The sequence below is a fragment of the Monocercomonoides exilis genome, assembly GCF_001643675.1.
Source record: "Monocercomonoides exilis strain PA203 chromosome Unknown scaffold49-690789, whole genome shotgun sequence".
Lineage (NCBI taxonomy): Eukaryota > Preaxostyla > Oxymonadida > Polymastigidae > Monocercomonoides > Monocercomonoides exilis.
Genome location: NW_027150594.1, coordinates 579,929 through 604,810, shown reverse-complemented (window position 1 = coordinate 604,810; position 24,882 = coordinate 579,929). Strand labels below are relative to the sequence as shown.

Sequence of the window (24,882 nt, the reverse complement as noted above, 5' to 3'; positions counted from 1 at the left end):
ATAACAGCTCAAATAAGATATTATAGATCTTATTTGATCATAAAATATTGAGAGCATTTTTTAATGGCTAATAAAACTGATTTAAGAGCCAAAAGTATTCATGGCTCTAATCCACAATTTCTTATCGAGAAAATAACAAGAAGCAAAATCCAAGGATGCCTTTATTGGAAGGAACAATGCTTTGCGTTAAATGGTTTGTTGGCTGAGAATAAACTGTATTTTGTTTTTAATAATATGAATATATATTCATTAATTTAAAATTGATGCTAAGAATCATCTATTATTGATAGAGCACGAGAATTGACATATTATGGAGGATGCTTTGGAGGAAATATGCAACCGACGCCTTTCCTTTGCTTAATAATGAAAATGCTTCAACTTCAACCAGAAATTAGAATAGTGAAGCAGTATATTGCAAATCAATCATTGAAGTATGCATTTAATTTATATATATATATATTTTTTGAATCATCAATTTTTTGAAAGATATCTCCGTGTCCTTGGTGCATTCTATCTTCGATTGGTTGGAGATCCTATTGACATCTACACTACACTTGAGCCATATTACAATGACTATCGAAAGCTTAGAAAGCGTACTCCAACGGGATGGGAATTGGATCATGTTGATTCATTTATTGATGATCTATTGACAAAGCGCATTGTTTGCCACATTACCCTTCCTCATCTTCCAAAGCGAATTGTTTTGGAAACTTCAGTATGATTTCATTTTATAAATTCTTTTCTAAGAATTTCCCCGTACATTAATTTTTACCAAAAATTATATTGAATAGGCTCAACTGAAGCCTCGAGTATCTCTTCTTGAAATGTCCAGCGATTTGGATTTAGATGATGATGATGATGATTTGAACAGTAGCGATGATAGCGATAAAGAAGAGAAAGAAAAAGACGAAGATAATTCTGATGCAAAAGAGAAAGAATCTGATGAAAGTGATGACAGCGACAATGATGATGATATTGACGAAAGCAGAAAAGTTATGAAACAAAGTTGAATAATTTAAAAAGAAAGCCACAAAAAACACGTCTATCCATTTCAATAATTTCATTTCATTCACTTCGCGAAACACCTCACCCATTTCAAAAATGTTGGGGAGAAGAAAAAAAAAAAAAATAAAAAGTTTATTTTTATTCACAATCTTTAATTTTCAAAAGAAAAAAGCCAAATAAAAAGAAAAGCAAACATTAGAATCATTCAATCAAACATAGAAACAACAACAACAACAACAACTAAAAAATATACAAGAAAATGAATACAAGAATCAATCTTCGTAAGTAGCCAGTCGTTCCATCAGAATAGCCTGTATTTCGTCTTCGTCTTCGATAAAGTCCAACTCATCCAGCGGCGCTTCTTCTTCTGCACAAAACAAGGGTTCATCTTCAAGTGCCAGTGGGTTGTGCAATGCTGGGTCTGGATGTGCTTCTTCATGGGCTCTGTTTAAAACCTGCTCTTTTTTCTTTTGAAGTGCCTCAAGCTCTTTCTTCTTCATCTCCTCGTTCTTCTTCTCCATCTCCTTCCACTGCTCCTCTTTCTCCTTGATCGTGTCCAGCCCATCCGAAATCTCCTTCTTAATCGCCTTCCGCGCAGACAGCACAATCCGCTTCGCCACAGCCAGCGGAAACCTGCCAAGCCCTCTTCCAGGCAGTGCGACTGACAAGTCCTCCGGGTCCGTCTTCGCAATCTGCTCAACAGAACGGAATCCGTGCCGATACAGCAGGCGCGCACGAGACGGGCCAACGCCTGTGAGAGCAGTGAGCGGTATGAGCTCTGGCTTCACACCGCCGCCGTTGTTGAGGCGCTGGCAGAGCAGCGTGAGCACCGCCTCCAGCCCACTCCACCCCATCCGCCGCGCAAACGCAGAGAGCATCTGGGCAGAAATGGCAGCAGAGTTCGACAGGCTCTGCACTGCCCCGCTGGCCACGTTGTAGCGTGTGCAGATGATCGGCAGGGGAACCTCGTTCGCCAAGTCAGACAGAATAAGCGCAGAATAGAAGCGTTTGCAGGTCGTCTCCTGCGAAAGCCACGGCCCGCCGATGCGGAACTGAGAGAGCGGGTCAGAAAACACATGGAAAAGATGCTTCGACAGAGGAGAGTGAGCAGCAGATGTGAAATGCAGCGATTCTCCTGTGTGTGGATGCACGTAGATCCAATCGCTGTTGTGGAAGAACCTCTCGCTGGGCTGTGCGGAATGCTGCGATTTCCCAGTTCCCTGCGACATTTTCGTGAGAAATCCTTCATTCACCCCACATCGATTAGCAATGTCCATTCGGAGTGGGCTTAATGAATGGAAGATTTGGCAGTACAGCCGCCAGTTCACGTTGATGCTGTCACCAGACTCCTGCAAGGGCACAATGAGGAAGAAAGAGTGCAAATCGTCTGAAAGACACATCGAGTCTGCTGCCCTGCCAAGCAGAATAGAAACAGACAGAGAGATTTCAATGGGCAGCCCTGCTTTGTATGCAGCCACGCCTATCTGTGTTGGAATAAGCGGTGTGTCCAGTGTCGGCCGCCGAAGCTCGTCATCGTCTGAAGAAGATGGAGAGGAAGGAAGCACGAATGACTTTGAAGAAGGCAACGGGGCACTCGAAGAAGGAGATTGTGAGGCAGTTTGTGTGGCCATAGACAAAGAACAAGCAGATGGATCGATGTTATCTTGATTATTCTGTTCATCATGATGCTCCACTTCTGGTTCCGACCCGTACTCAATGAGCTTGTATCTGAACAGGCAGAGTATCGTGTTCTCCACCAGCGCAGGGACAGGGTCGTCGAAGTCGGGCACGACACGCAGCTCTGCCAGACGGTGCTCGGCCATCTTCTCTTTCATCAGCGCTGTCTGCTGCTTCAGCTTCTTTGCCCTCGCGGCGAGTGCATGTGCCCCGCCGACTTTGTCTGTAGACGAGGCTGATGAAGATGTGCGCGCGGTTGTGAGGATCGGGTGCTTTTGGGTGGTTGGAGGGAGGCTGGCTGACAAGGAAGAGGGAGAAGGAGAAGGAGAAGAGGCTGAAGGTGAGGCAGAAGGTGAAGTGGAAGAAGGAGAGTTGTCTGAGGCGAGCGAAGGGGAAGAAGAAGAAGAAGTGAATGATGATGAAGATGAAGATGTGGAAGAGGATAAAGAAGAAGGAGACATTGAAAGTGAAGGTGAAGCAGCACGCTGTTCTGTTGAAGAAGAAGAAGAAGAAGGGAGAGCAGATGAAGAGAGTGAAGGAGAAGAGGAAGAAGAACTTGAAGTGGAAAGACGAAGACCTTGTGAAAGTGAAAGCGAAGGAGAAGGAGAAGGAGAAGGAGAAGGAGAGGATGAATGAGAAGGTGTTGGTGAAGGAGAAGGTGATTGTGAACGCGATTGAGTGGGGGATGGAGGAGATGAAGTGTCACAATGAGGGAAGAGAGAAGAAGATGGAGAAGAAGAAGAAGAGGAGGAGGAAGAAAAAGAAGATAACATTGAAGAAGATGAAGAGGAAGATGAAGAGGAAGAGGAAGAAGAAACAGAGGAAGAAAGAGACACAGAGGGAGAAGGAGAAGGAGAAGGAGAAGACGATGAAGTGAGCGCAGGCGAAGTGGAAGACGAAGACAAGATTTGAAATGGATGTGAAGCGAGTGAAACGGACGAGTGCTCAACTGAATTGCTTGCGCTGGCTGGTTCTATTGGCTTCACAGAAGGCGCAGTGATTGGACGCTCCAGAGAAGGAACGACGGTCGAGTCAGAGAAAAGCGCGATTTCTTTCATTTCGTCTGTTAGCAGCGTTTTACTGGTGCTCATTTTGATGTCTGTGAATAACTCGAGCTCTTCTTTCAATTTGTTCAGTTTGGCCAGTTTGTTCAGTTTGCTTCCCTTTTGAAGATTGTCCTCTTCCATTTTGATGCTAATATCGCTGCTGATCTTCGGAAAACATTCTTTTTTGTCATTCCTATCATTTCCATCACCTTCATCGACTTCGTTGTCTTCTTTGTCTTCTTTACTATCATTTTCATCTGTTTCGTATTTTTGACTGAAAATTGTGTCAAACATTTTCTTCTTCTCTTCCAATTTTTGCATTTCCTTTTCTGTTTGCAAGATTCTCTTCGTCTGCAGTGCCATCAAAGTGTGCTCAGCATATTCAATCAGCCCCCTCATCGTAGTCACTGGCTTCTTTTCTTCTTCTTCTGCCTCTTGTGAGCTATTATTATTATTACCATTGCTATTATTGCTATTCTTCTGTTTATTTCCATTAGTCGTTTTGAATGAGCTCTCCATCTCTGCTGCTATTCCACAGCATATCGCATCCATAATCGATCTTTTGAACCCTCTCTGCGCGCTCTCCTTCATCACCTCCCCGCCAGCTATGGATATCCCCCCACCATTGCTCACTTTCTCATTGCTGCTGCTCTGGTTGCTCTGAGGAACTGATCCAAAGCCCAACATTTGACTCTCCACTTGCTCGCACTCTGCATTGACGATGTCCCTCCGCACCTGCTTGGCCTGCTCTGCCGACTTCAGCATCAGCACCACATCGCCCATCGTGTCCACCCCTGCTCTTCCTGCCCTCCCTGCCATCTGTTTGTACACAGCTGCTGAGATTGGAGTGGTGCCTGAGAAGGGAGAGCGGATAACAACACGCCGGGCGGGGAGATTCACCCCGGCAGAAAGAGTGGTTGTGCAGCAGGTGATGCTGATGACGCGGTGTCTGTGCGCTTTCTCAATCAGAGAGCGCCAGTCTTGCGGAATGCCCGAGTGGTGGAAGGACACCCCACGGCGTAGGCAGGACAGCAGTGGCTTCAGCAGCGGGTCAACTAGCTTGGGATCAGGAGCTGGGGGAGAAGAAGAAGGAGAGGAAGAAGAAGGAGAGGAGGAGGAAGAAGAAGAAGATGATGAAGCATCAGCTGCTTGATTGGCAGAATTCAGAGCGTAGAAGGACTCAAGCAGTTCTGTCCTCTGCTGTCTGAGAATGGATCCTTCTTCCGGAAGAGGCAAAAAGCGCGAGAGAAACGCAGCTGTCTCTTCGCACTGCCGCTTCGTCGCACAGAAAACAATGACAGAATGCTCAAGGCCATGTTCTGTGCAGATGGAGTACAAATGCTCGGGATCTCCCTTCGAGCTCATCTGGTCACACACAACTTCCACATCGTCCATAAACAGGCTTTCCGCTTCATCGACACATGCTCCTTTAGCTTTAGATACGTTGTGTGCTTGCGGCCTCACATACTTTCTCACAAGCCTGCCTGTGTGTGAATCTTCGAGTGTGTCGCTGTATGCAAAGAACTCCTTCAGCGGGACAGGACGATGCTGCCCTTTGTACAGCTGAGCATTATCAAGCCATTTGGCGAGCTCGTGCAAGTTTGGTACAGTTGCTGACATCCCCACAAGCTGCACGGGTTGATAGGGAGGCGGTGGATACTGCACTGGAAATGGCCATTTGTCACTTGAGGCTTCTTTTCCTGCTTCTGCTTCTGCTTTTGCTTCTAATTTGTCGGTCTGAGGTAGTTCTGTTGAAGACGATGATAATGCATTTGATGGATCTTCTTTCTCCTTTTTATTCAAATTGTTTAGTACTTTTTTCCCCTGCTGCTCCATCCACTCCTCCATCTCCCTCATCATCTTCTCTCTCTTCTCCTTTGTCTTCTTGGCTGCCACCATCGCCTTCGTCAGCATCGACTCAATCAAATGCCCCCTCGACGAGTCTCCTATCATATGCAGCTCATCCACCACAATGCACCCTATTTCGCCAAACCGCCCTTCCTCTATCATCGACGTCACAATCGAGTTGGCTTTTTCAATCGTGCACACAGCCAAGATCGGAACACACGGGGGAAGCGTGGATCGCACTGGAAACGTGCCGTTCAGCCCGAAATACGGTTCCACAGAGAACCGTAGCAACCTGGCGAAGTCTGTGTAGTATTGTTTTTTCTCCACACCTATGCTGATGAATGGAATGACAAGCAGCGCCATCTTTCTTCGGATGTGCAGACAATTGAGGATTAACATGTCAGCCACTAACGATTTCCCACCAGATGTGGGTGCTGAATAAACAATGTTTCGCGTTCCTTCCATCACTCCTTCCAGCGCGAGGCATTCCTTCTGCCACTCGTGGAAGGATGTGATGCCCTTTGCTTTGTACAGCAAAGAGACTGCTTGAGGCAGAGGTTCGACAGGCAGAAAGAGCTTCTGAGGTGGAGTTGCCACTGGATCAGAGAGCTGATGCGGCGGAAAGGACGAATCTGGATCTTTATTTGGGGTGAAAACCGCAGATGCAGAATTTTTGGATGGGCTGTTTTCTGGAGTCTGCTTTGGTGATGATGACGATTTTTTTTTGCTCATGGTTATTTGAAGAAGTTTGTGAAGTCCATTTTTCTGTGGTTCAGTTTGATGCGTCTTTTTTGGAGAGAGCGAGAGAGATGAGGTTGGTGCAATGTGTTTTTCTTCAAGCACAGGCGAAGCGGTAAGCGATGGAAACTGAGAAGGAGATATTGGTGTTTTTTCAAAAATTGCAGATTTGAATGGATCTTCCTTCACCTTTATTTCTGATATTGGATGGGGTAACACAATAGGGTTAGTAACAAAAGCTTTTGAATCCTCAGAATCTGTTTTAATGTTTTGATTTTGATCGGATGAAATTTGAACAGGCGCTTTTAAAGTTCTTGAATGATGCATCCGCCTTTTTTGCTGCATAAGTAAAGACATTCGAGACACTACAAATTGTCTTTCTGGGGTAATAACGGGAACTGAAGAAGATTGACATTCTTCAACTTCAGTGCAAGAGGTTTGAGATGGATGTACATCAGCATGCAAAGAAGAAGAGTCGATATCTTTGAAAGTTGAAGCCGAGCCATTAAAATTGTTAAAAAAGGATTCGCACATATTAACTTCATCAGGAGCATTTGGAACAAGTTCATTTCTTGATCCATACATAATATCAGAAAGTTTTTTCTCGCCTTCTAAAGGACACGATTGTATTTCTCTTTTTCGTTGTTTGTGAAGCTGTTGAAAAAGACTCCTTCCAGGCTAAAACATATTACATCAGAAACAATTTTTATTGCGCAATAAAGCAAATTATAAAAACAATATCATGGCATACTGGGATATTTTCCTCTTGAATCATTTTTCATGAATCATTTGAATTTACTTATGGGATCATTCTTCGTCTGATGAATTTTCTGAAACAACTTATTATTTGATTCCAAGCAATCGTTAATTTTATTGCTACTTATTTATCAAATATTTTTCATTGATGATCAATTTATGCCATTTTTGCTTGTAATTATAAATGGTATGTTAAAGATACTTTTAAGGATGCTATTTTCAAAATTTCTTTGTTTCTAGACATCAAAGAAATTATCATTGCTTGAATTAGACCAACTGGAATGGGAAATTGGCGCAATGGTTTCCGATTCTAAAAGTTTCAAAGGAATGATTCCATATGTTAAAGTTTGCAGTGTCTTTGTTTTAGCCAATAACATAATTTTTGCTTTTTGTTATAAAGACAAATTTGACGGTTTCTGATGCGTCAGGGGATTCCAGACAAATCACATTCAATCAGACAGTTCCAGAATTCCAAGTTTGTTCCATCTTCTTTAATTTGCATTTCTAATGACTTGACAAAATCCTTTTATATATTTAGCAATTAGCAAAGCAATTTTATGACATGAAAGAGACGCTTGAAAGTTTTTCCGAATAAATACTTATTTCATCATCCATTCCACGAAAATTCATTTCTTTCATTTCATCCTTTATCTCCCAAATTGAGAGCTTTTTCATCAAATTTATAAATGTGAATATAAAAATAATCAGTGTTTGATGCACAGACTTTTTGAATCGCGATGAAATGAGTGAAAAGAAATGGTGAAATTATTAAATAGAAATAGAAGTTTGAAACGGAAGTGATGAGGTTGTGAAGCGTAATAATTAAACATCTACTCCAAATTGTTTTAATTTATCTGGATCTGGCAAAAGTCCAACTTCCCATTCACCTCCTGCTTTGAGTTTCTCGGTCATCTTATCGAGTGTTGATTGTAGCATTTGCCTAAATTGTTCTGCCAAATCCTCCATTTTTCTATCCAAGTCGAGTATTGTCCTTTCTTTTTCTGCAATCGCATCATCTTTTTCTTTGATTGTACGTTCATATCCAAGATGGAGAAATGCTTTGAATTTAAAAAATATGTTAAGATATTTCAAAAAAATTGTGCCAAACTATTCAATACAAACCAGTTTCATCTTGAAGCTTTTCAATTTTTTGCTCAAGCTCCTTATTTTTTTGAATCAGGTAATCTTGCATTTCTTTGTATTGTCTTTCCATATTTGACACAATATCGTGTCTATCTGCCTTTTCTTGGTTATATTCTTCTGCAAAATCAAGAACTTTATCTTGTAAAGTATCTTTTTTTTTCATAGCTGTCCTGGCTTGTTCTTTTTGTTCGACTGTTGAAAATACAATAATTTCAAAAATACTCAAAAATAATTCAACTCACAAACATAATTCTCTTTCTAGTGCTTCAATACGTAATTTTCCTTTAAGTGCCAAATCTTTCAACTGCTCAAGTTCCTCATCTACTTGCTGTTTTCCCTTTTTAGAACCGCCTTTCTTTGACATTGTATTATATAGGGTAAGACGATCATTTATCTTGAATCTGCGATTTCAACAAAATTAATATTATAATTATTATAAAATGCATTGCTTATCCACTATACACACTTTCAATACTTAACCCATACATTCATCTTCTTTTCTTTAAACGGTTCAATTTAAGTCTTGATCTTTGACATTCTGTTGACTATGCCTCGTAATAGTTTGGAGCTACCAACAGAAATATCTTTTCCCAACTGTCCAGTACATTATACAACGACAAGAACCATTTTGATACAGAATACATATGATCATTTTGTAACCTTTGAATTATTGACTGAAGAACCATTTATGATAAGTCCTTCAAGTGGCGAACTTGAAGTTAGAGAGTCAAAACAGATTGATGTTTATTTTACTCCAGAAGTTTGAGAAACTTTTGATCTTTGAAAATTTTCATGAAATATTAAATTTCTTTACGTATAAACATTTACTGACATATATTAATTATCTATTCATTGAATGCCCATCCGATTTTCTTTTTTATTTGACTTGCCTAATTTGTTTTTTTAGAGATGCCAACAATATAATAATTTCAAAATTGAAATAGTTATAAATAATAAGAAAATCAAAGATATTGTGAAACTTTCCGGATCCGCAGAAAACGTTGATGCATGCTTAAGTGCAGATGATCTTGTTTGTGAAGCTGCTTATGTTAGCAAGCAATCTCAGAGAGCTGTCACACTTTACAACAATTCTGAAATACGTGTTCAATATAAATGGCTCATAAGCGGAGAAGGAACATCTCATAAATATGATGGATCTATGCTGGAACCAGAGCTGACAGTTCAACGAAAAATCCAAGATCGTCCATCGTCAAGCCATCCTTCAATGGCATCATTCGATGCACAGTATGATAGATGCATCCATTCTGCATCATCGAGAAGCACCACACTTGCTCCATCTTCTCGACAGGGCGCATTTGGAACAGGGGCATACAGCTCTTCGAGTTCATCACCTCAAGCAACATCAACTGTGATGCCTTCTTCAAATGGAAAAAGTCAAGAAGGAGAGAAATCAGAAGACGAGCTGTCTTTATCCACATCATCATATTCAATGAATGGAGAGCAAAGAGAAGCCGAAGACGATATTGAAATGTGTCCCTTTTCCATTTCACCAGCCGAAGGCGAGATATGGCCGCATTCATCTTCACACTTTGTTGTAACGTTTTCTCCCCAGTGTGCCGGTATGTTCACTTCACGTGTTGTCTGCCAGGTGACTGGAAGAGAAGGCGGTCTGGAGATGGACTTGAAAGGACTGGGAGTCGGCCCGCTGGTGCAGCTCACATACGACACAGTGGACACAGGTGATATCCTGCTAAAGACAGAATATGAGTACAAGTTCGTCATCCAGAACAGAGGCGAAATCGACGCACATTTCGCTCTTCTGCCGTCGCCTTCTGTGTCTCTGGAGCTTGCACTGCGCGAGAGGCAGTATCTCCATCCACTCGAATCTTCAGCCTCTGCATTTCCTCCATCCACACTTTCTGACCAGCTGATGCCAATTTCTCCTTCTGCTTCATCTGCCTCAGCATCATCTGCTCTCTCACCCACACCATCACCTTTGCCTGATCCAGATGAGTGGAAGAAGTCTGGCGTGACTGCAATTACCAACCCGTGTCCTCTTCGCCCCCCGTCTCCTCTTCAGACAGTGCCTGCACTGACATTCACACCATCGTCAGGGCTGGTGCCGCCTCACCAGGAGATGACAGTGGCAGTGAGGCTGTTCAAAGAGAAAGTGGGCTCATTCACAGAACACGCACACTTCAAAATCGAAGGCTCGCCTCTGCTACTGAAGGCACATGTGAGAGGCAACGTGCTGTTCCCGACTGTTGAATGCAGTGTGGAATCTCTTGATTTCGGACAGTGTTCTTTAGGCTTCCTCGCAAAGAAGACATTCACCCTGCGGAACACCAGCGAGATTCCGCTGTCGTATCAGCTGCGCTTTGCTGACGGGCGCTTTCTCTCTCGCGAATGGGATGCATCTCCGCAGAAGGGAGTGCTTCGCGGATTAGAGCAAGTTGACATCCGAGTTGACTTTATACCAGCGCACATAGGCACCTATGCAACTTTCCTGTCAATTGACATCGACGAAGTTGGAGCAGGTGCACTCCGAATGCCTCTTTCAGCAGAGGCGACGGTGCCTCGCATCAGCGCCGACAGACAGTTCATCGAATTGGGCGACATCTTCTACCGCACCGAATACCATCCCACATTCAACTTCATCAACCCAACCACGCTCTATGCACAGTATGAGATGATTCCCGAAGAGGAGGCGCTGTTTTCCATCGCATCTGTTTCTGCAAAAAGCACAAAAGCTCCACTCGCACCCCGCACAAACACGACGATTACCTTAAACTTCACCGCAGAGCGGCTGGGGCCTGTTGAAATCCCTATCTTCTTCCGCATTGTGGGAAATGACCAGCCAATCCGCTTCACTATTACGGCTAATGCACTTGGCCCGCGGCTGTCGTTTGACACGAAAGAAGTTGTATTTGGGGAGATTCCAGTCATCACGGATATCGCAAAGGTCCTGGTGATGCGGAATGAGGCTGACATCCCAGCAGAGTTCAGGCTTTACTGCAAGAGGAAAGACGGAGTGTTTAAACCAGACATTTCTGAAGGCACAATTGCAGCGAAGGAGACGATGGAGGTGGCGATCCATGCGTATCTGAAGGACAGTGTGAAGTTCAGCGACACACTCAACATCATCGTGACAGATGCTGCCGAAGACTACGCCATTCCCATCTCAGCTGTCGGGAGAGGCTCCACCATCCTCTCCACGCTGGCTGACATGGAGCACTTTGCCTTTGGCCACCAGTTCACTCAGCGCCCGCTGCAGATGGAGTTTGTGCTGTCCAACAGAGGAAAGCAGGCACAAACGATCCAGTGGAATGCGATAAAGAAGACACAGGCCGAGTTGGAGCAGATCGCGAGAGAGACGCTGGAGAGAGAGAGGGAGAAGAAGAATGGGGCAAGGAAAGGTGCATCATCTTCTGCTTCTTCTTCTTCATCAGCGTCATCAGCCAGGCCGCTTCTAAAGACGAAGTCATCAGCGACCAACAGCTCCACACAGCGCAATCTGAAGACGATGCGATCGAAAGACGAGGAAGAGCTGCCGATTGTGGAGTATATTCCAGTGTTCACAATCACCCCCACCCGCATTACACTGAAGTCGGGTGAAGAGGCAGTCTTCACGGTGAGTGGGACAGGCGACAAGATCGGCTCTATCAGCGAGAAGTGGATGTGCAAAGTGACTCAAGGAAGAACATCCAAGAATCTCTATGAGCCTGTCATTTCAGCGACGTTTGATGAACCTTTGCTTGTGCCATCACAGAGAGAGTTCAGATTTTTGTGGAACACACAGAAGGAGCCATTGAAAGGTTTGAGATTTTTTTAAGATAATTATTGCATAATGTTTATTGTTTTATTTTATTTATTTAATTTTATCTAAAAATTACTCAAAAAAATTTTTTATAAATTTATTAATAATCCTATTCTATTAAAACAGAAGTCTCAGAAGACGATGATCATCTGCAGCAGCCAGCATCTCTTCATCGTGAGGTTCTGACGCTGACCAACAACATCGCACTTCCCGTGAGTGCATCGCTGTTATGTTCAGCGCCGTTTTCAGTGGAGCCTCGCGAGATAAAAGTGGAAGCGAATTCAACAGCGCAAGTGGAGGTGTATTTTGACGGACTGTATCGGATGGATATGCAGTCGCGTGTGTACAAGGAGAAGCTGGTGATTGACTACGATGAGCACTCGCGAAGAGACACGATTGAGCTGGTAGGTGAAGTGCAGTATCCAAATCTGACAATGAGAACAACATCACTCGACTTCGGATGTGTTCTGGCAGACACAAAGAAAACACTCACACTCACACTCAGCAACACCAGCGCACTGAATGTGAGCGGGCAGTGGGTGTTTGTGGAGAGAGAAGAAGAGTCCTACGCCAAAAAGGAAAGAGCATCGACTGTTCTGTCAACGCAGCTGTTGGAGTTAGAAGACAGAGAAGGCGCAGCCTCCCGAACGCCCACAGCGATGTCTGGCGACGAAGCGCCTGTTCCTCTCATCACTGCACTCACTCCATCACACAACACGCCCTCTCCTACACCTTCAGGCACGACTGGCAGAAACACACCAGCCTCATCGTCTCCCAGCCGCGCATCTCCAACTGCTCCATCTTCTTCCTCTGCCAACAACCTTTCTGCATCTTCTTCTATTCTCCCTCAAATACTCGATATTTCTCCGAACCACTTTGACCTGGCTCCCGGAGAAACTCTCCAAGTCTCCTTCTCTCTGATCGGGCGACTGGGCTGCTCATTCCGCACGACGGCTGTTTGTCGTGTGGAAGGCGGGCCGAGCTACGATGTGAGTGTGAGCGGCTCCTCTTCGCTCATCCAATATCACATTGACACAGAGCACATCGACTTTGGCTCTGTGGCAGTTGGGTCAGAGTGCGTGATGGAGGCGATGATCCTGAATGACAGCACTGTCCCCATCGAATACACTATTCTTCCTGTGCGTTGGCCTGATGGCTCGACCGATTCGTCTTCTTCTTCTTCAGCACGGAAGAGCTTGCCATCTTCTTCTGCTTCTGCTTCTTCTTCATCTTCAATCAAAGATTCTTCATCAGCTGGTGCTTCGCTACTTCCTCTGGCCGAGGTTCGTGAGGGTGTGATTTCTGTCACTCCTTCGTCAGGTCGTGTAAGTGGAAACGGAAAGCAACGACTGAGCATCCGCTTCACTCCGCACGCACCTGAAATTGTGTTTGCATTTATCGACATTTCCGTCGAGAACTTCGACAAGCAGGTGATTGCGGTGTGTGGAAAGGGAATATTCCCTCGTTTGACTGTTGGATTGACTCGTTTGAATGATTCACTGCATCGAATGTTGATTGCAGATGCACAAAAGAGCGTGGAGACATTTAACACACAAACACTGTCGATGAATGAGATGCTTCCACTTGTTGATGCAATTGCAAAGGGCGACGAGCAAATGATGCTTTCTTTGCCTTCTATCATTTCATCCCAGTCTGCTTCTGCTTCTGCATCTGCTTCAGCTTCATCGTCTTCCTCTTCTTCTTCATTCGACACGATCTCTGAGGAAGAGAGAGCAAAGTTGATGTCTGCTGCATCGTCGTGGCACTTCAACATTCCTCAATCAACCATTCTGCGCCAATCACTCGCGGTTGCTGTGAAAACAGTCGTCGAGTCAGCGTCTGCTCAGCTGTCAACTGCGATGTCTAAGACAGGCGCTCTTTCAATGCACCAAACAGGTTCTGCCAGTTCTGCTGGCTTGCCATCTCTGTTGCCGTCGCAGTCGACTTCTCCTTTCATCTCTGCTGCCACAACAGCACGCGGCCCAGTCACCCGACCACCAACGTCTTCTTCTTTGTCTGCCGCGTCTTTCTCATCCTCAATGAATGTTGGCTCGATGCTTTTGGCATCCACACAAAGACAGCTTCCCTCACGTGGAGGCACAAGAGGATTCATCCCATCTCACCTGACTGCCTCATCAACCTCACTTGCATCGTCAGCTCCTTCTCCTTCGCCAGACACCCAGTCCATCGTCACCACAGCCACTGCCCCGTCTCTCCTTTCCACTGTGATGCACCCACCCGAGCTGGAGGCAGAGGCAGAGCGCATTTGCGTCCTCCGCCAGCTCTCTCCTTCTTCACAGGGAGCTTTCCTTCCTCACATTGTGCCTGCTGACAGACGGCTCCAGACCCGTCTTCCGAAAGGAGTGCCTATCCTTTCTCGTTACGTGTGCGACTTCGGAACAGTTGTTGCCTCGCAGCAGAAGAAACGCTCCTTCCGCTTTGTTAACACAGGATTTGCACCTATTTCAGTCGATATTGACAGCAAATTTTTGGCTTCCCAAGGATTCTTTGCGACTCCTGAGCGAATTCAAAGGCTGCCTGAAGGGGAATCTATTGATGTGACAATCAACTACTCACCACGTGTGGATGATGTTCCATCAACATCTGCCTCTTCTTCCTCTTTGACATCTGCTTCCTCAGGACTAGTTGAAGCATATCTCCCCATTTCCATCAGGAACGGCCCTGTGATTCTTATCCAGCTGCAGGCCACGCTGACAATGCCTGACTTGGAGCTATCGACCGACAAGATCGATTTCGGGACGATTCACGTTGGGCAGTGCGGAGTGGCGACAGTGAGGCTGACAAACAGGATGACTGTGCCAGCGACATGGGGGATGCGCAGCAGTAACGACGGGCAGGACACCAGCTGGGTGTCATTCAGCCCGATGAAAGGGACAGTTGCTGCTGGAGACTACACCGACCTCACAGTCACATTCACCCCACGCTCAGCAGTCGAGTCGAAGAAGAAGAGCAACTCGATTTCTTCTTCGTCTTCTTCTTCGTCATCTTCATCAGGAGGCAGCGGACTTCAGCTTCCGTCTGGACTTCCCCAGTCTCCATCAACAGGAGTTGGAGGCAAAACTCAACAATATTCTGTAAAAATGCCTCTGAAGATCACTGCCAATGGGACGCTGAAGCACATTCTGATCAAAGGAGCAGCAGACGAGGTGGACTTCAGCATCACTCCGGAGACTTTGTCACTTCCGCCAGTGCTTCCACACTCGAACGGCGTGCAATGCCAGCTGAAAGTTAGGAATGCCTCATTGTTTCCAGTTGAGTTCTATTCAGCCGACTTTGACAGAAAATACCTCTACGAAGAGGCCATTTTGAGAGAAATTCCAACATACAGAGAAGACTCCACTGCGCTTGTCCCGCCGAGAGAGGCAGGGCAGATGCTGAATGAGGATATGGCACAGAAGTTTGAGACAAAGCACATGCCTGAAAGACCTGATGGAGGAAGATTAGACCCTCTTTCATTTGAGAAGTTCATTGAGTCACAGAAGCTGCAGAAGAGACAGCTGCCATATCCTTCGAAATCTGAGCATCAGGACGAAAATGGAGAAAATGATGGAACATCATCAGCATCTGCTTCAGCATCAGCATCAGCATCAGCTTCTTCTTCTGCTGCTGCTTCGCCAAATGCACAAGGCAAGCAGGTTGGCGCAGCGGGAAAGGCATTGCCAGTTATACAGCAGCAGAGCAAAGTGGATCCGAAGACAGGAAAGCCAATTCCATCAGCTGCAAATTCAGCATCTGCATCATCAAGTGCTTCATCCTCTTCAACCACAGGCGACTCCTCCAAATTGATTGAAGAAGAAACCTCTCAGCAAGCCCAACCGCCGCCACCACCTGCATTCACACCTGTGTTTGTGGTGATGGGGCTGCCTTTGTCTGGCAAGACGACTGCTGCTTCAGCGCTTGCCGAGCAATTTGAGCTTCCAGTGCAGACTTTGGAGTCGACAATCCACTGGGCAATGAATCTGGCTGAAGAAAAAGCACCTTCTGTGGAGCATCTGCCACCAGAGATACCAGGAATTGAGGAGTTGCTTGCTGCGCAGGCTGCATGCGAGAAGAAGACCACCGAAAAGCCAGGCACAAAAGCACAGACATCCCAACAACAACAACAGCTTCACCAGCAGCAGCAACAGTCGTCTTCATCCAGTCTGATGGAAGCACCAGCGCAGTTTGATCCACTCAGCGGACTTCACAACACAGATGGGCTGAATGAACAGCAGCTGGGTATTGTGGCAATGCGGAGAGAGTATGCAAAGCAGAAGGAAATGTTTGATACAAGCAACGAAGTGAAAGAAATTGTGGAGTCAATCAACAAGAGATTTGATGAGATTGAGAGAGAGAAGGAAGAGCGGAGGAAGAAGCGCATTCAGACGATGAAAGCAACAATAAAGCATCAGAAGGAGAGAAGAGCAGCAAAAGCAGCCAAAGAAAGAGAAGCAAAAGAGGCCGCAGAACTAGAAGAACTGATGCAGCCACAGCCATTGCAGCAGAGCGGAACAGGAGGAAAAGAAGAGAAAGGAAAAGCAAGCAACACAAAAGGAGGAGCTGCAACTGGTAAGCAGGAAGGGAAGCCATGGCAGGAGACACTGCGTGATGGGGCAGGAGCTAAACAAAAAGCAGCAGCTGCTTCAACAACAGCACAAAAGGGAGCAGCAGGAGGCAAAGGCGGAGCCAATGCGAGTGGAAGTCAAATGCAGGCTGAGCAGTCTGAAGACGAGGAAGAGAATATTGATGCGGTTGCTGTGATGAAACAGCAAGAGGCAGTTGATGAATCAGAGATTCAAAAGCAGCTGAGCGAATTAAACTTCCCTGAAACACTTCTGATGAAAATACTGAAATTCCGACTGGAACAGCTGGATATGTCGAAAGGAGTGATTTTTGATGATTTGTCAATCGAGATGCACTCGGAACAATCATATTTGACCAAGTTTTTGAAAAAAGCCGAGGAAAGAAAGAAAAATGCAGATAAAGCCAATTCAAAGAAAGATTCAAAAAAATCATCATCATCATCTTCTTCACCTTCGACTTCTCTTCCCATCATCACATTTGAACAAGATGAGGAACCATCTCAGATGTGGAAGAGGGGACTTTCAATCGCCTCGCAATGTGCTCTTGCTGCCTTGCGCAGTGCGTTGAAGGCAACTCAGCGTCTTCAGGTGCTTCTGCTTGATGTGAGTGCTCCGATTATCCGTACTCGTTATCTTTCCCAGCTGGAATCAATCTACAATTCATATACTGCCAATCCACCGAAGATGGCTGTCAGACCAGTTTCAGATGAGATCTATGACGATATGACAGATAAAGAGAGAGAAATTTACGACTCTGCTCTTCAGCGCCACTCACAAGAGATGGATCAATTTGAACGAACACACAAATTGATGGAAGAATTCCTATCTGATGAAAAAGAGAGGACAAAGAAGGACTTAGCAATCTTGAGAGGCGAACAGCCATTGCCTAACGGATTCACACTGAGCAATTATTATCCAGAGCCTCTTTCTCTTCCAGGACAAGACCCAGCTTCGTTGGCAGCCGCTGCTTCTGCTGCCGCCGCAGCTTCAGCAGCCAAAGGAAAGAAGCCAGCACCTACAGCAGCAGCACAGAAAGGAGCAAGTTCTACATCTGCTTCTGCCTCTTCTGGAAGCGATGGGTCCGAAGAAGCACCTGGAATCACACTACAAGTTCCAGCAGGAAAGATATTTGCATCGCTTACTCCTCTCCAGGCAGTGCTTCTTCCCACTTCGACTGCAAATAGCATCACAAAAATGAATCAGTTGCAATCAGCATCCACATCACAGTCACAGTCACAGACACAGACACAGCCACAGCCACAACCTGGAATGCCTTCTCTTTCTGAAGCGAATTCTTCGCCAGCCACATCTTCTGCTTCGCAAAAGCCCAAATTGATTGATCCGCTTGGAGAAGCAATAACTTCATATCAACAGTCGCTTCGCATTGGCCTCCTGCGCCTCGACTTGGGATCGCGCTTCTTTTACTCGAAACTCCACGAAGCACATTTGGCTGCAAAGGCTGCTGCAGAAGCGGCTGAGCTTGCTGCACAGAAAGGAACAAAGCCAGGGGCATCAGGAGCGAAACAGGCAGCCTCGCTTTCTCAAAAGGCTGGCGCAGGAAAGGGAGCAGGAAATGCGTCGAACATGGCGATTCCAAACATTTCAGTTCCACTCAATGCAAACGATGTGTCACAGTGGGAGCAACTCTACGGAGCAGACCAGCCATCCTTCAAGGAATGCGATCCATACTTTGGGAAAGATATCAAAATGGACCTTTCTATTTTGACAAAGGAACAGCAAAAAACACTTTATTTGAGAGAACCTGCAGCTCTGGCACCAATCATTAGAATGTGGACATCAAAGAGAAAAGTTGTAAGAAAGAATTCAGCTGAAGGAACAGATGAAGAAAACAAAGAAAACAACGAAACTGAGCGAGATGAGAAAGATGCTAAGACGTCTGCACCGCAAACAGGAGGAAGCAGCGGAAGCACAACCACAGCAAAGCCAGTTACACCACAACAGTCTGGAATGAAGCAGACAACACTTCAATCACCCACAAAAGGGCAGCACACAGCATCCACAGCTGCATCAGAAGTTGAAGCGTCACCACCTCCAAAAGACATCTTTGCAGATAATGAAGTGGATGAAATTGATGAAGACACACTCGAAATGAAGGAAAGAGAATTTGACGAGAAGAATGGAAATGTCGCAGTTGATTCTCTGAGCTCAGTTACACCTGCACCTTCACCTCACCTTGCCACATTGGAACTGAACGAAGACTCGATCATCATGCATCCAGTCGAAGAAGATGTGCATGTGCCTACTGACTCAGCACCTGAGCCTGCTTTGCTGTCGTTTGATCGCTTTGGATTCTCACAGGACACACTCCCACCGCTTCTACACACAGCCATTCCAGACACGCTTGTACAGCGTATTCCTCTTATCATCGACATCCCTCTGTCGATTCACACTCTTTTCCAGAGCCGCGAAGATGCTATTCGGATGGCAGAGCAGCAGCGACTGAACAGCCAACTGTCGCCGCCACCTCCTCCATCCACGTTCCAGATCATCCCTCGCCCTCCATTCAGAGCAGGACAGTCTAACAACTGGTCTCAAACAACTCTTCCTGTGCCTCACGTGGAACCTCCAACACCAGAGCAGACAGCAGAGAAGGTCAAACCAGGTACCAAGCCGACGACAACCACAAAGCCACCACAGAAGATGACAAAAGCTGAACAGGAAGCCGCTGCTGCAGCAGCTGCACAAGCACAGGCAGAAGCAGAGGCAGCTGCCGAAGAAGCAAGAAGAAGAGCAGAATTGCCTCCTGAGCCGCAGAGCGAAGACAAGGCGATGTATTTGTATCCACCTCCGAAGCTGTCTTCATCTGCACTCAGCTGCTTCTGCTTGATGGAGATGCCAAACAGCATCACCAGAATTCCGCCAAACAAACTTGTGAGACAATCGACAGTTGTTTCAAAGACCTCCTCGTCATCTTCTTCAGCTTCTGCATCATCATCATCATCTTCACCCACAAACAACAAATCAACAACTTTGTCATCTCGAACCCACACAATTGGCAGAGGAGCAACCACTCCAACGCGCAACGGAGTCAACAAGATGCAACCTGTTCTGAGCACAGGCACAAATGGGAGAGGAGGAAAATCTGTTTCTTTCCTCGCAAAGCCTACACCGACCATTGCATCACCAGGAAGTGGGCTGATGGGAAGAACATCAAAGCCTTCATCTCCCTCTGCAACGTCTGTGAGGCTCTCTTCACGTTCATCGTCGCCTCGCCCAGCATCATCCAGCCGACCTGCCTCTCCAGGCAGAGCAGCATCTCCTGGAAGAGTTGCATCTCCTGCATCTCCATCCAAAAAGCCTTCTTCTCGTCCTTCTTCTCGTCCAGCTTCTCCTGCCAACAATTCAGCATCTCCACAACCAACTGTAGCTATTTCACCTCAGAACGAAGAGAAAGCTTCAGAAAGTGCTTCGTCTTCAGCATCACCTGCAAGCAGTTCTTCAGGATTTGAGGTTGTTCCCACAAAAGTTGGGAGAAGCACTGTTGATGTGGTACCATTCAGCTACGAGACAGAGCAGTTAATTCCTTCAACACGGTGGGTGTGCCCAGCACAGTCCGAGATGATTCTTATTCTGCACTTCCGCACTGACACCATCGGCAACATCGACACCACGCTCCACTTCGAACTCGTTGAGACAAGACAGAGCTGCAAAGTAAACGTTAAAGCTATATGCGCTCTCCCATCTATTGTGAAACAGCCAAAACTCATCTTCCACAACGTTTGCCAAAAGCCCGATGCTACTCTTGTTCAAGTGCACAAGCAGTATGTTCCATTCCGCAGCTGCTTCGAGTTCGGGCCTGTTGCAATTGTTCCTCTTCAGTCGCTGTTTGGCAGCGCGTTTGGAGGAGCAACAACTCTATCTGCATCTGCATCTTCTTCAGCTATGCAGAACAATCAATTGTCTTCTTCTTCGTCTTCCACAAAAGCACTCACATCTGCTTCATTTTCCACTTCCTCCAACGCACTCCGCACTTCCACTTCAAACACTTCATCGTCAAACACTACTTCACCAGCACAAGTCTCCATATCATCATCAACTAATGTTTTACTTGCCATTTCTCCCTCTGCTGCTTCGTGTTTCATGCACAAACTGACCTTGACGAACGACGGGCTGTTCCCAGCAGTTGTTCTCATGTCGTTCCAAAAGATGCAATACACTCCTACTATCTCTTCTATTTCAACAAACAGCGCTCTCACTGCTCTTCAAACACAGCTCGGCATTTTACCTGCTCCTGGCACTAAAACTCAAGCTGGAAAGACACAAGCAAATGCTCAAGCATCTCAAAGTGGAAAGACTGCACAAGGCACTTCTGGTGCAAAAAGTACACCTGGACAGCAGCAACAGCAACAACAGGAAACAGAGAAAGTTCCTGACTTCAATGCGATGAGAACTGAATGCACTTCTCTTTTGCCAGCATTCTTTTTGTCGGAAGAAACAGTTACAATCCAACCTTCTGAAAGTGCAGAGGTGGAGCTGTATGCCATTCCATCCGGCATTGGAGTATGCTCAGACACACTCGTCTGCACAGTCCAAGACCAACCTCATCCAATCACACTTCCTGTGTCTTGCATCGGAGATTCTCCAGCTGTGGAGATCAGCACAAATGCGATTTCGTTTGACAAACTTCTTTGTCGCCGAACTCTTGAGAAGTCGTTCACACTGCACAACAAATCAACACTGCCTGCTCGTTGGAGTTTGGCATCTGGTGGTCCTGCACCGATTGCTGGTGGTAATGAAAAACCCGGACAAAAGGGGAAGACTGTTCAGCAGCCAGCAGCAGTCAACAAAACTGCTGTGCAACAGAAAGCAGGGACAACTTCTGCTTCTGCTTCATCTTCATCTTCAGCTTCAGCTTCCTCTTCGAGCAATGCAGATGCAACGACGCATAAAGAACAAGGAATACTTCCAGCTGATTTCACATTGACACCAACTGAAGGGCTGCTTCAACCTGGAGCTACCACAACAGTGAAGATTAAGTTCTCTCCATCTCAAGCAGCTCTTATCAGTGAATATCTCTTGGTGAACATCACAGACGAATTCAACCTTCTTCCACAACCTGCACAGACACTGAGCGTGACCATCTCTGCAGAGGCGTTTGATGTGGCTGTGGAAACAGTCTTCCAACCGGCGCCTGATGGACTCGACTTTGGCACATTGCGCGTTACTGAAGGCAAACAACAGTTTGTTACTGTCCGCAACACAGGCAAATACGACTCAAAGTTTGAAGTTGTGCTGAGCGAAGCAGTTAAGTCACTCATAACGGTTGTTCCAATGAATGGATTGCTTCCAGTTGGAAAACCAACAGGCGAAATGATGACAGTAACATGGTGCTCTCCAAAGGAGGTAGCGATCGATTCAACGGAAGACATCCAAATTAAAATCTTTGAATCACAAGCAGACAATGCGAATGTGTCCTGCATCATACCAATTCCACTGAAAGGAAAAGCTCTCTTCAGCAAATATCGCTTGCAGCCAACTCACGGAATCAACTTTGGAGCAATTGCTGCTTGCCAACCAAGAACAAAAGTATTTGAATTGCACAACACAGGAACATTTGATCTTCAGTACATTGTTTGCCAAGAAAAAGATGCAAAGGATAATGCAGCATTAATGGCCAACATTTATTCAGCTAACAATCCACAACCGACTTCAACAACACCTTTGCCTGGCGCAAAGCCAGGAGCTGCACAGCAGAAGAAGCCAACAACTCAAACTGCTCAAAAGGGCGGAGCAAACGCACAAGGAAACAACAACGCTTCTTTTCTGCAAGATCCCAAGTTTGAGCGTCTCAACATTGGACCGTTTACCATTCGTCCAGCTGCTGGAACAGTCGCATCGGGTGCGTCTGTGGCGATTTCGGTTGACTTCCTTTGGGATTCAACAGCTGCATTTGCAGAGAATTTGCGTGTGATAATTGCAGGTGCCAATCCTTCTGAAGTTAATGCGCTGGGCTCTCCATTCGAGTTAAGCGGAGAATGTTGTGTACCTGGATTGGATATTGCCAACATCGAGGGAGTGTTTGAAGAACAGGCCGTTGTACCACGCATTGACTTGTTCCATCTTCAACCAAATGTTTATGCTCTGTATGAGAAATGCTTCTTGTTTGGACCGCTTATCGTTGGGTCTACAGTAACTCAGCGCTTTAAGCTCACAAATCCAAATAAGATTCCTTGCGATGTTGCGTTGTCCATTCGACCAAAACAGGCATCAGCTTCAGGAAATGGACAAGGCAATGCAGGTGGAAAGGGGAATACAACCAAGCCTGGTGCTTCTTCGCAAGCAGCTCAACCCGCTCAAACGCAATCTTTATCTCCGGAACAGCTCGGATTCGACATTGAACCAAAGCGGCTGTCGATTCCTCCACACGAACATCGCATTGTCTCTGTCACATTTTTGCCAACATCACTTCGCGAATATGAAGCAACATTTGCAGCTGTTGTGGAGGCAAATCTCATAGCTTTCCCATCCTCTTCTCTTTCTGGTTCAAGTACAGATACAAAGCCAACTGCTGGAGGCAAACAACAAGGCGCATCATCTTCTTCAAATAACAATGCTGCTAATGCTGCTGCATTGCAACAGGCAGAACAAGCGATGCTTGCTGAAATAAAGTCACTTATCTTCGATCTTAAAGGAGAAGGAGCCCTTCCTCGTGTTGTTGTTGTCGATCCATTGCCTGTAACTCGCCGTGCAGAAGAAGAACCAAAGAAAAAGGATGCTAAGGGCAATGCTCCAGCGCAGAGTTCTGCTTCTGCTTCTTCAGCCACTCCTTCAGACGATGTTGGAAAATGTATTGTTAACCTGATGCGAACGCTTGTTGGCAGAGAATCCACTTCATCATTTACTGTGAAGAATGATGGAGTTGTTCCTTGCACCGCAAAGATAGATTTCCCAGAATCAGCCAATTTCACTGTCACGTTAGCAAACTCTGAGCTGTTGTTGGGAGGAAATGCTTCGTCGAATATTGAGCGCACAACAAAAACAGTTTCAATGACAACTAGCAGTGGCACTTCACTTACAAATTCGGCAAAGCCTTCTTCTCCAAGAAGAAGTCGGCAAAGAGCTGGCATTTACTTCCACTTGGAGCCACAGGAAACAACAAGGATTGATGTTCGTTATCACCCAATGTCACCAGGTTCACACACAGATACTGTTCGAATCACTGCAGAAAATAACGAATATGATGAAGCAAGTGTGATTCTTCGTGGTGAATCATTCCATTCTGTTGTCACATTCGAAAACTTGCCTCCTGCTCCTTCAACACTAACGCCGTCTGTTTTGGCCGAACTTATTGAAGCAACATCTCTTTCAAACGCACAAATACAGATTGCAGAAAAGAATCAAGCGGCTGCCAATGCAGCAGCAGCAGCTGTATCTCAAAAAGCGCAGGGAGCAGCAGCAGGAGCATCTGCCGGGAAAGAAAAAGTACCAGCAAAGCCGCAAGCATCCAATGCGACGAAAGGAGGAGCAAACGCCGGTGGAGATCAGAATGCTCAGGCAGAGAAAATGGCACAAGAAGGGTTAGTGGCTTTGGGACTTGGAGCAACTTCTGCTCAAATAGTATCAAACATGACAGATATACTTTCATTTGGAGATGTGCTGCTTGGGGAGACAAAAGAAATAACATTTTTCATTCAAAATACAACAAACAATGTGCTTCGCTTTTCATTCGATCCGGTCGGAACTCCACAAAATCAGCAGGGAAATTATTCACAAGCGTCAATCGACAAAATAATAAAGTCTCTTTTGCAACAGCAACAAGAAGAACGAGAGAGAAAAGATGCCGAAGTTCTTGCTGCAGCGGCAAGCGGCATTCCTCTTACACCAACTGGAGGGAAATCAAACAACAAAGCACCAGCCGGCTCATCTCAAAAAGGAAAGACAACTGGAAATGATGCAGCCAAAAACGACAGTGCTGCTCAAGACTCAAAGCAGAACGAGCTTCCTCCGATTTGGCCGACTGCAGAAGCGTATGTTCCATGCTTCACAGATTTTTCACTATCGCCTTCAGTTGGACATTTACCTCCTCATGGAACGAAAACAATAACCGTGAAATTTGCTCCAACTGCCGTGCAGGCTGTTACATATCCTCTTATTTGCCGACTTCAGCCAATCAAATACACTGATCGCACAATATTGGAAGCAGCAGCAAAAGGATTGGAGATGCCTGAATGGGATGACTCAATGAAAGTCGTGAGATGGATCAGAGATGACTCTTACTCACAATCAAGCACACCTCGTCCAGGATCGTTTGCAACCGACCAATCTCTTCAATTAACACATTCAGTTA

At 45.7% G+C, this 24,882-nt stretch overlaps 5 protein-coding genes across 5 annotated transcripts in view; 3 read left to right on the top strand and 2 right to left on the bottom strand.

The window, feature by feature from the left end:
• Window positions 1–31: 31 nt before the first annotated feature.
• MONOS_11528 (pre-mRNA-splicing factor 38A) lies at window positions 32–1,010 on the top strand (the record flags this gene model as incomplete). Its single annotated transcript, XM_067864066.1, has 4 exons — window positions 32–193; window positions 272–431; window positions 487–715; window positions 792–1,010. Exons 1-4 carry the CDS (start codon window positions 64–66, stop codon window positions 1,008–1,010), a joined length of 738 nt encoding a protein of 245 aa, XP_067721159.1. The 5' UTR covers window positions 32–63.
• A 119-nt stretch (window positions 1,011–1,129) lies between these two features.
• MONOS_11529 (putative DNA polymerase theta) lies at window positions 1,130–7,089 on the bottom strand (the record flags this gene model as incomplete). The annotated part of the gene is made up of 2 exons (XM_067864067.1): window positions 1,130–6,992; window positions 7,066–7,089. The coding sequence occupies 2 exons, from the start codon at window positions 7,087–7,089 to the stop codon at window positions 1,278–1,280; spliced, it is 5,739 nt and encodes a 1,912-aa protein (XP_067721158.1). The 3' UTR covers window positions 1,130–1,277.
• Window positions 7,090–7,234: 145 nt separating this feature from the next.
• On the top strand, window positions 7,235–7,784 carry MONOS_11530 (putative Histone-lysine N-methyltransferase SMYD3). Its single transcript, XM_067864069.1, has 4 exons — window positions 7,235–7,257; window positions 7,311–7,415; window positions 7,471–7,545; window positions 7,609–7,784. Exons 1-4 carry the CDS (start codon window positions 7,255–7,257, stop codon window positions 7,663–7,665), a joined length of 240 nt encoding a protein of 79 aa, XP_067721157.1. The 5' UTR covers window positions 7,235–7,254; the 3' UTR covers window positions 7,666–7,784.
• MONOS_11531 (uncharacterized protein) lies at window positions 7,772–8,585 on the bottom strand. The gene is made up of 3 exons (XM_067864070.1): window positions 8,460–8,585; window positions 8,193–8,405; window positions 7,772–8,128 (listed from the first exon to the last, which is right to left on the bottom strand). Exons 1-3 carry the CDS (start codon window positions 8,575–8,577, stop codon window positions 7,893–7,895), a joined length of 567 nt encoding a protein of 188 aa, XP_067721156.1. The 5' UTR covers window positions 8,578–8,585; the 3' UTR covers window positions 7,772–7,892.
• A 112-nt stretch (window positions 8,586–8,697) lies between these two features.
• Window positions 8,698–24,882, top strand: part of MONOS_11532 (putative hydrocephalus-inducing protein) — a 22,188-nt gene continuing 6,003 nt past the window's right edge. The window contains exons 1-3 of the mRNA XM_067864071.1: window positions 8,698–8,973; window positions 9,121–11,989; window positions 12,118–24,841. Of these exons, the coding sequence (XP_067721155.1) occupies window positions 8,761–8,973; window positions 9,121–11,989; window positions 12,118–24,841 (15,806 nt within the window). The 5' untranslated portion in view covers window positions 8,698–8,760. The remainder of the gene's footprint in view (window positions 8,974–9,120; window positions 11,990–12,117; window positions 24,842–24,882) is intronic.

Bases quoted from the DNA above. Each gene is read 5' to 3' on its own strand.
- MONOS_11530 (XM_067864069.1), top strand. The intron at 7,416-7,470 runs GTTTGCAGTGTC...TTTGTTATAAAG, and splicing joins GAATGATTCCATATGTTAAA to ACAAATTTGACGGTTTCTGA. The intron at 7,546-7,608 runs GTTTGTTCCATC...TTATATATTTAG, and splicing joins AGACAGTTCCAGAATTCCAA to CAATTAGCAAAGCAATTTTA.
- MONOS_11531 (XM_067864070.1), bottom strand. From the start codon at position 8,577: ATGTCAAAGAAAGGCGGTTCTAAAAAGGGAAAACAGCAAGTAGATGAG. The intron at 8,406-8,459 runs GTTTGTGAGTTG...TATTTTCAACAG, and splicing joins AGCACTAGAAAGAGAATTAT to TCGAACAAAAAGAACAAGCC. The intron at 8,129-8,192 runs GTTTGTATTGAA...TTAAATTCAAAG, and splicing joins AAAGCTTCAAGATGAAACTG to CATTTCTCCATCTTGGATAT.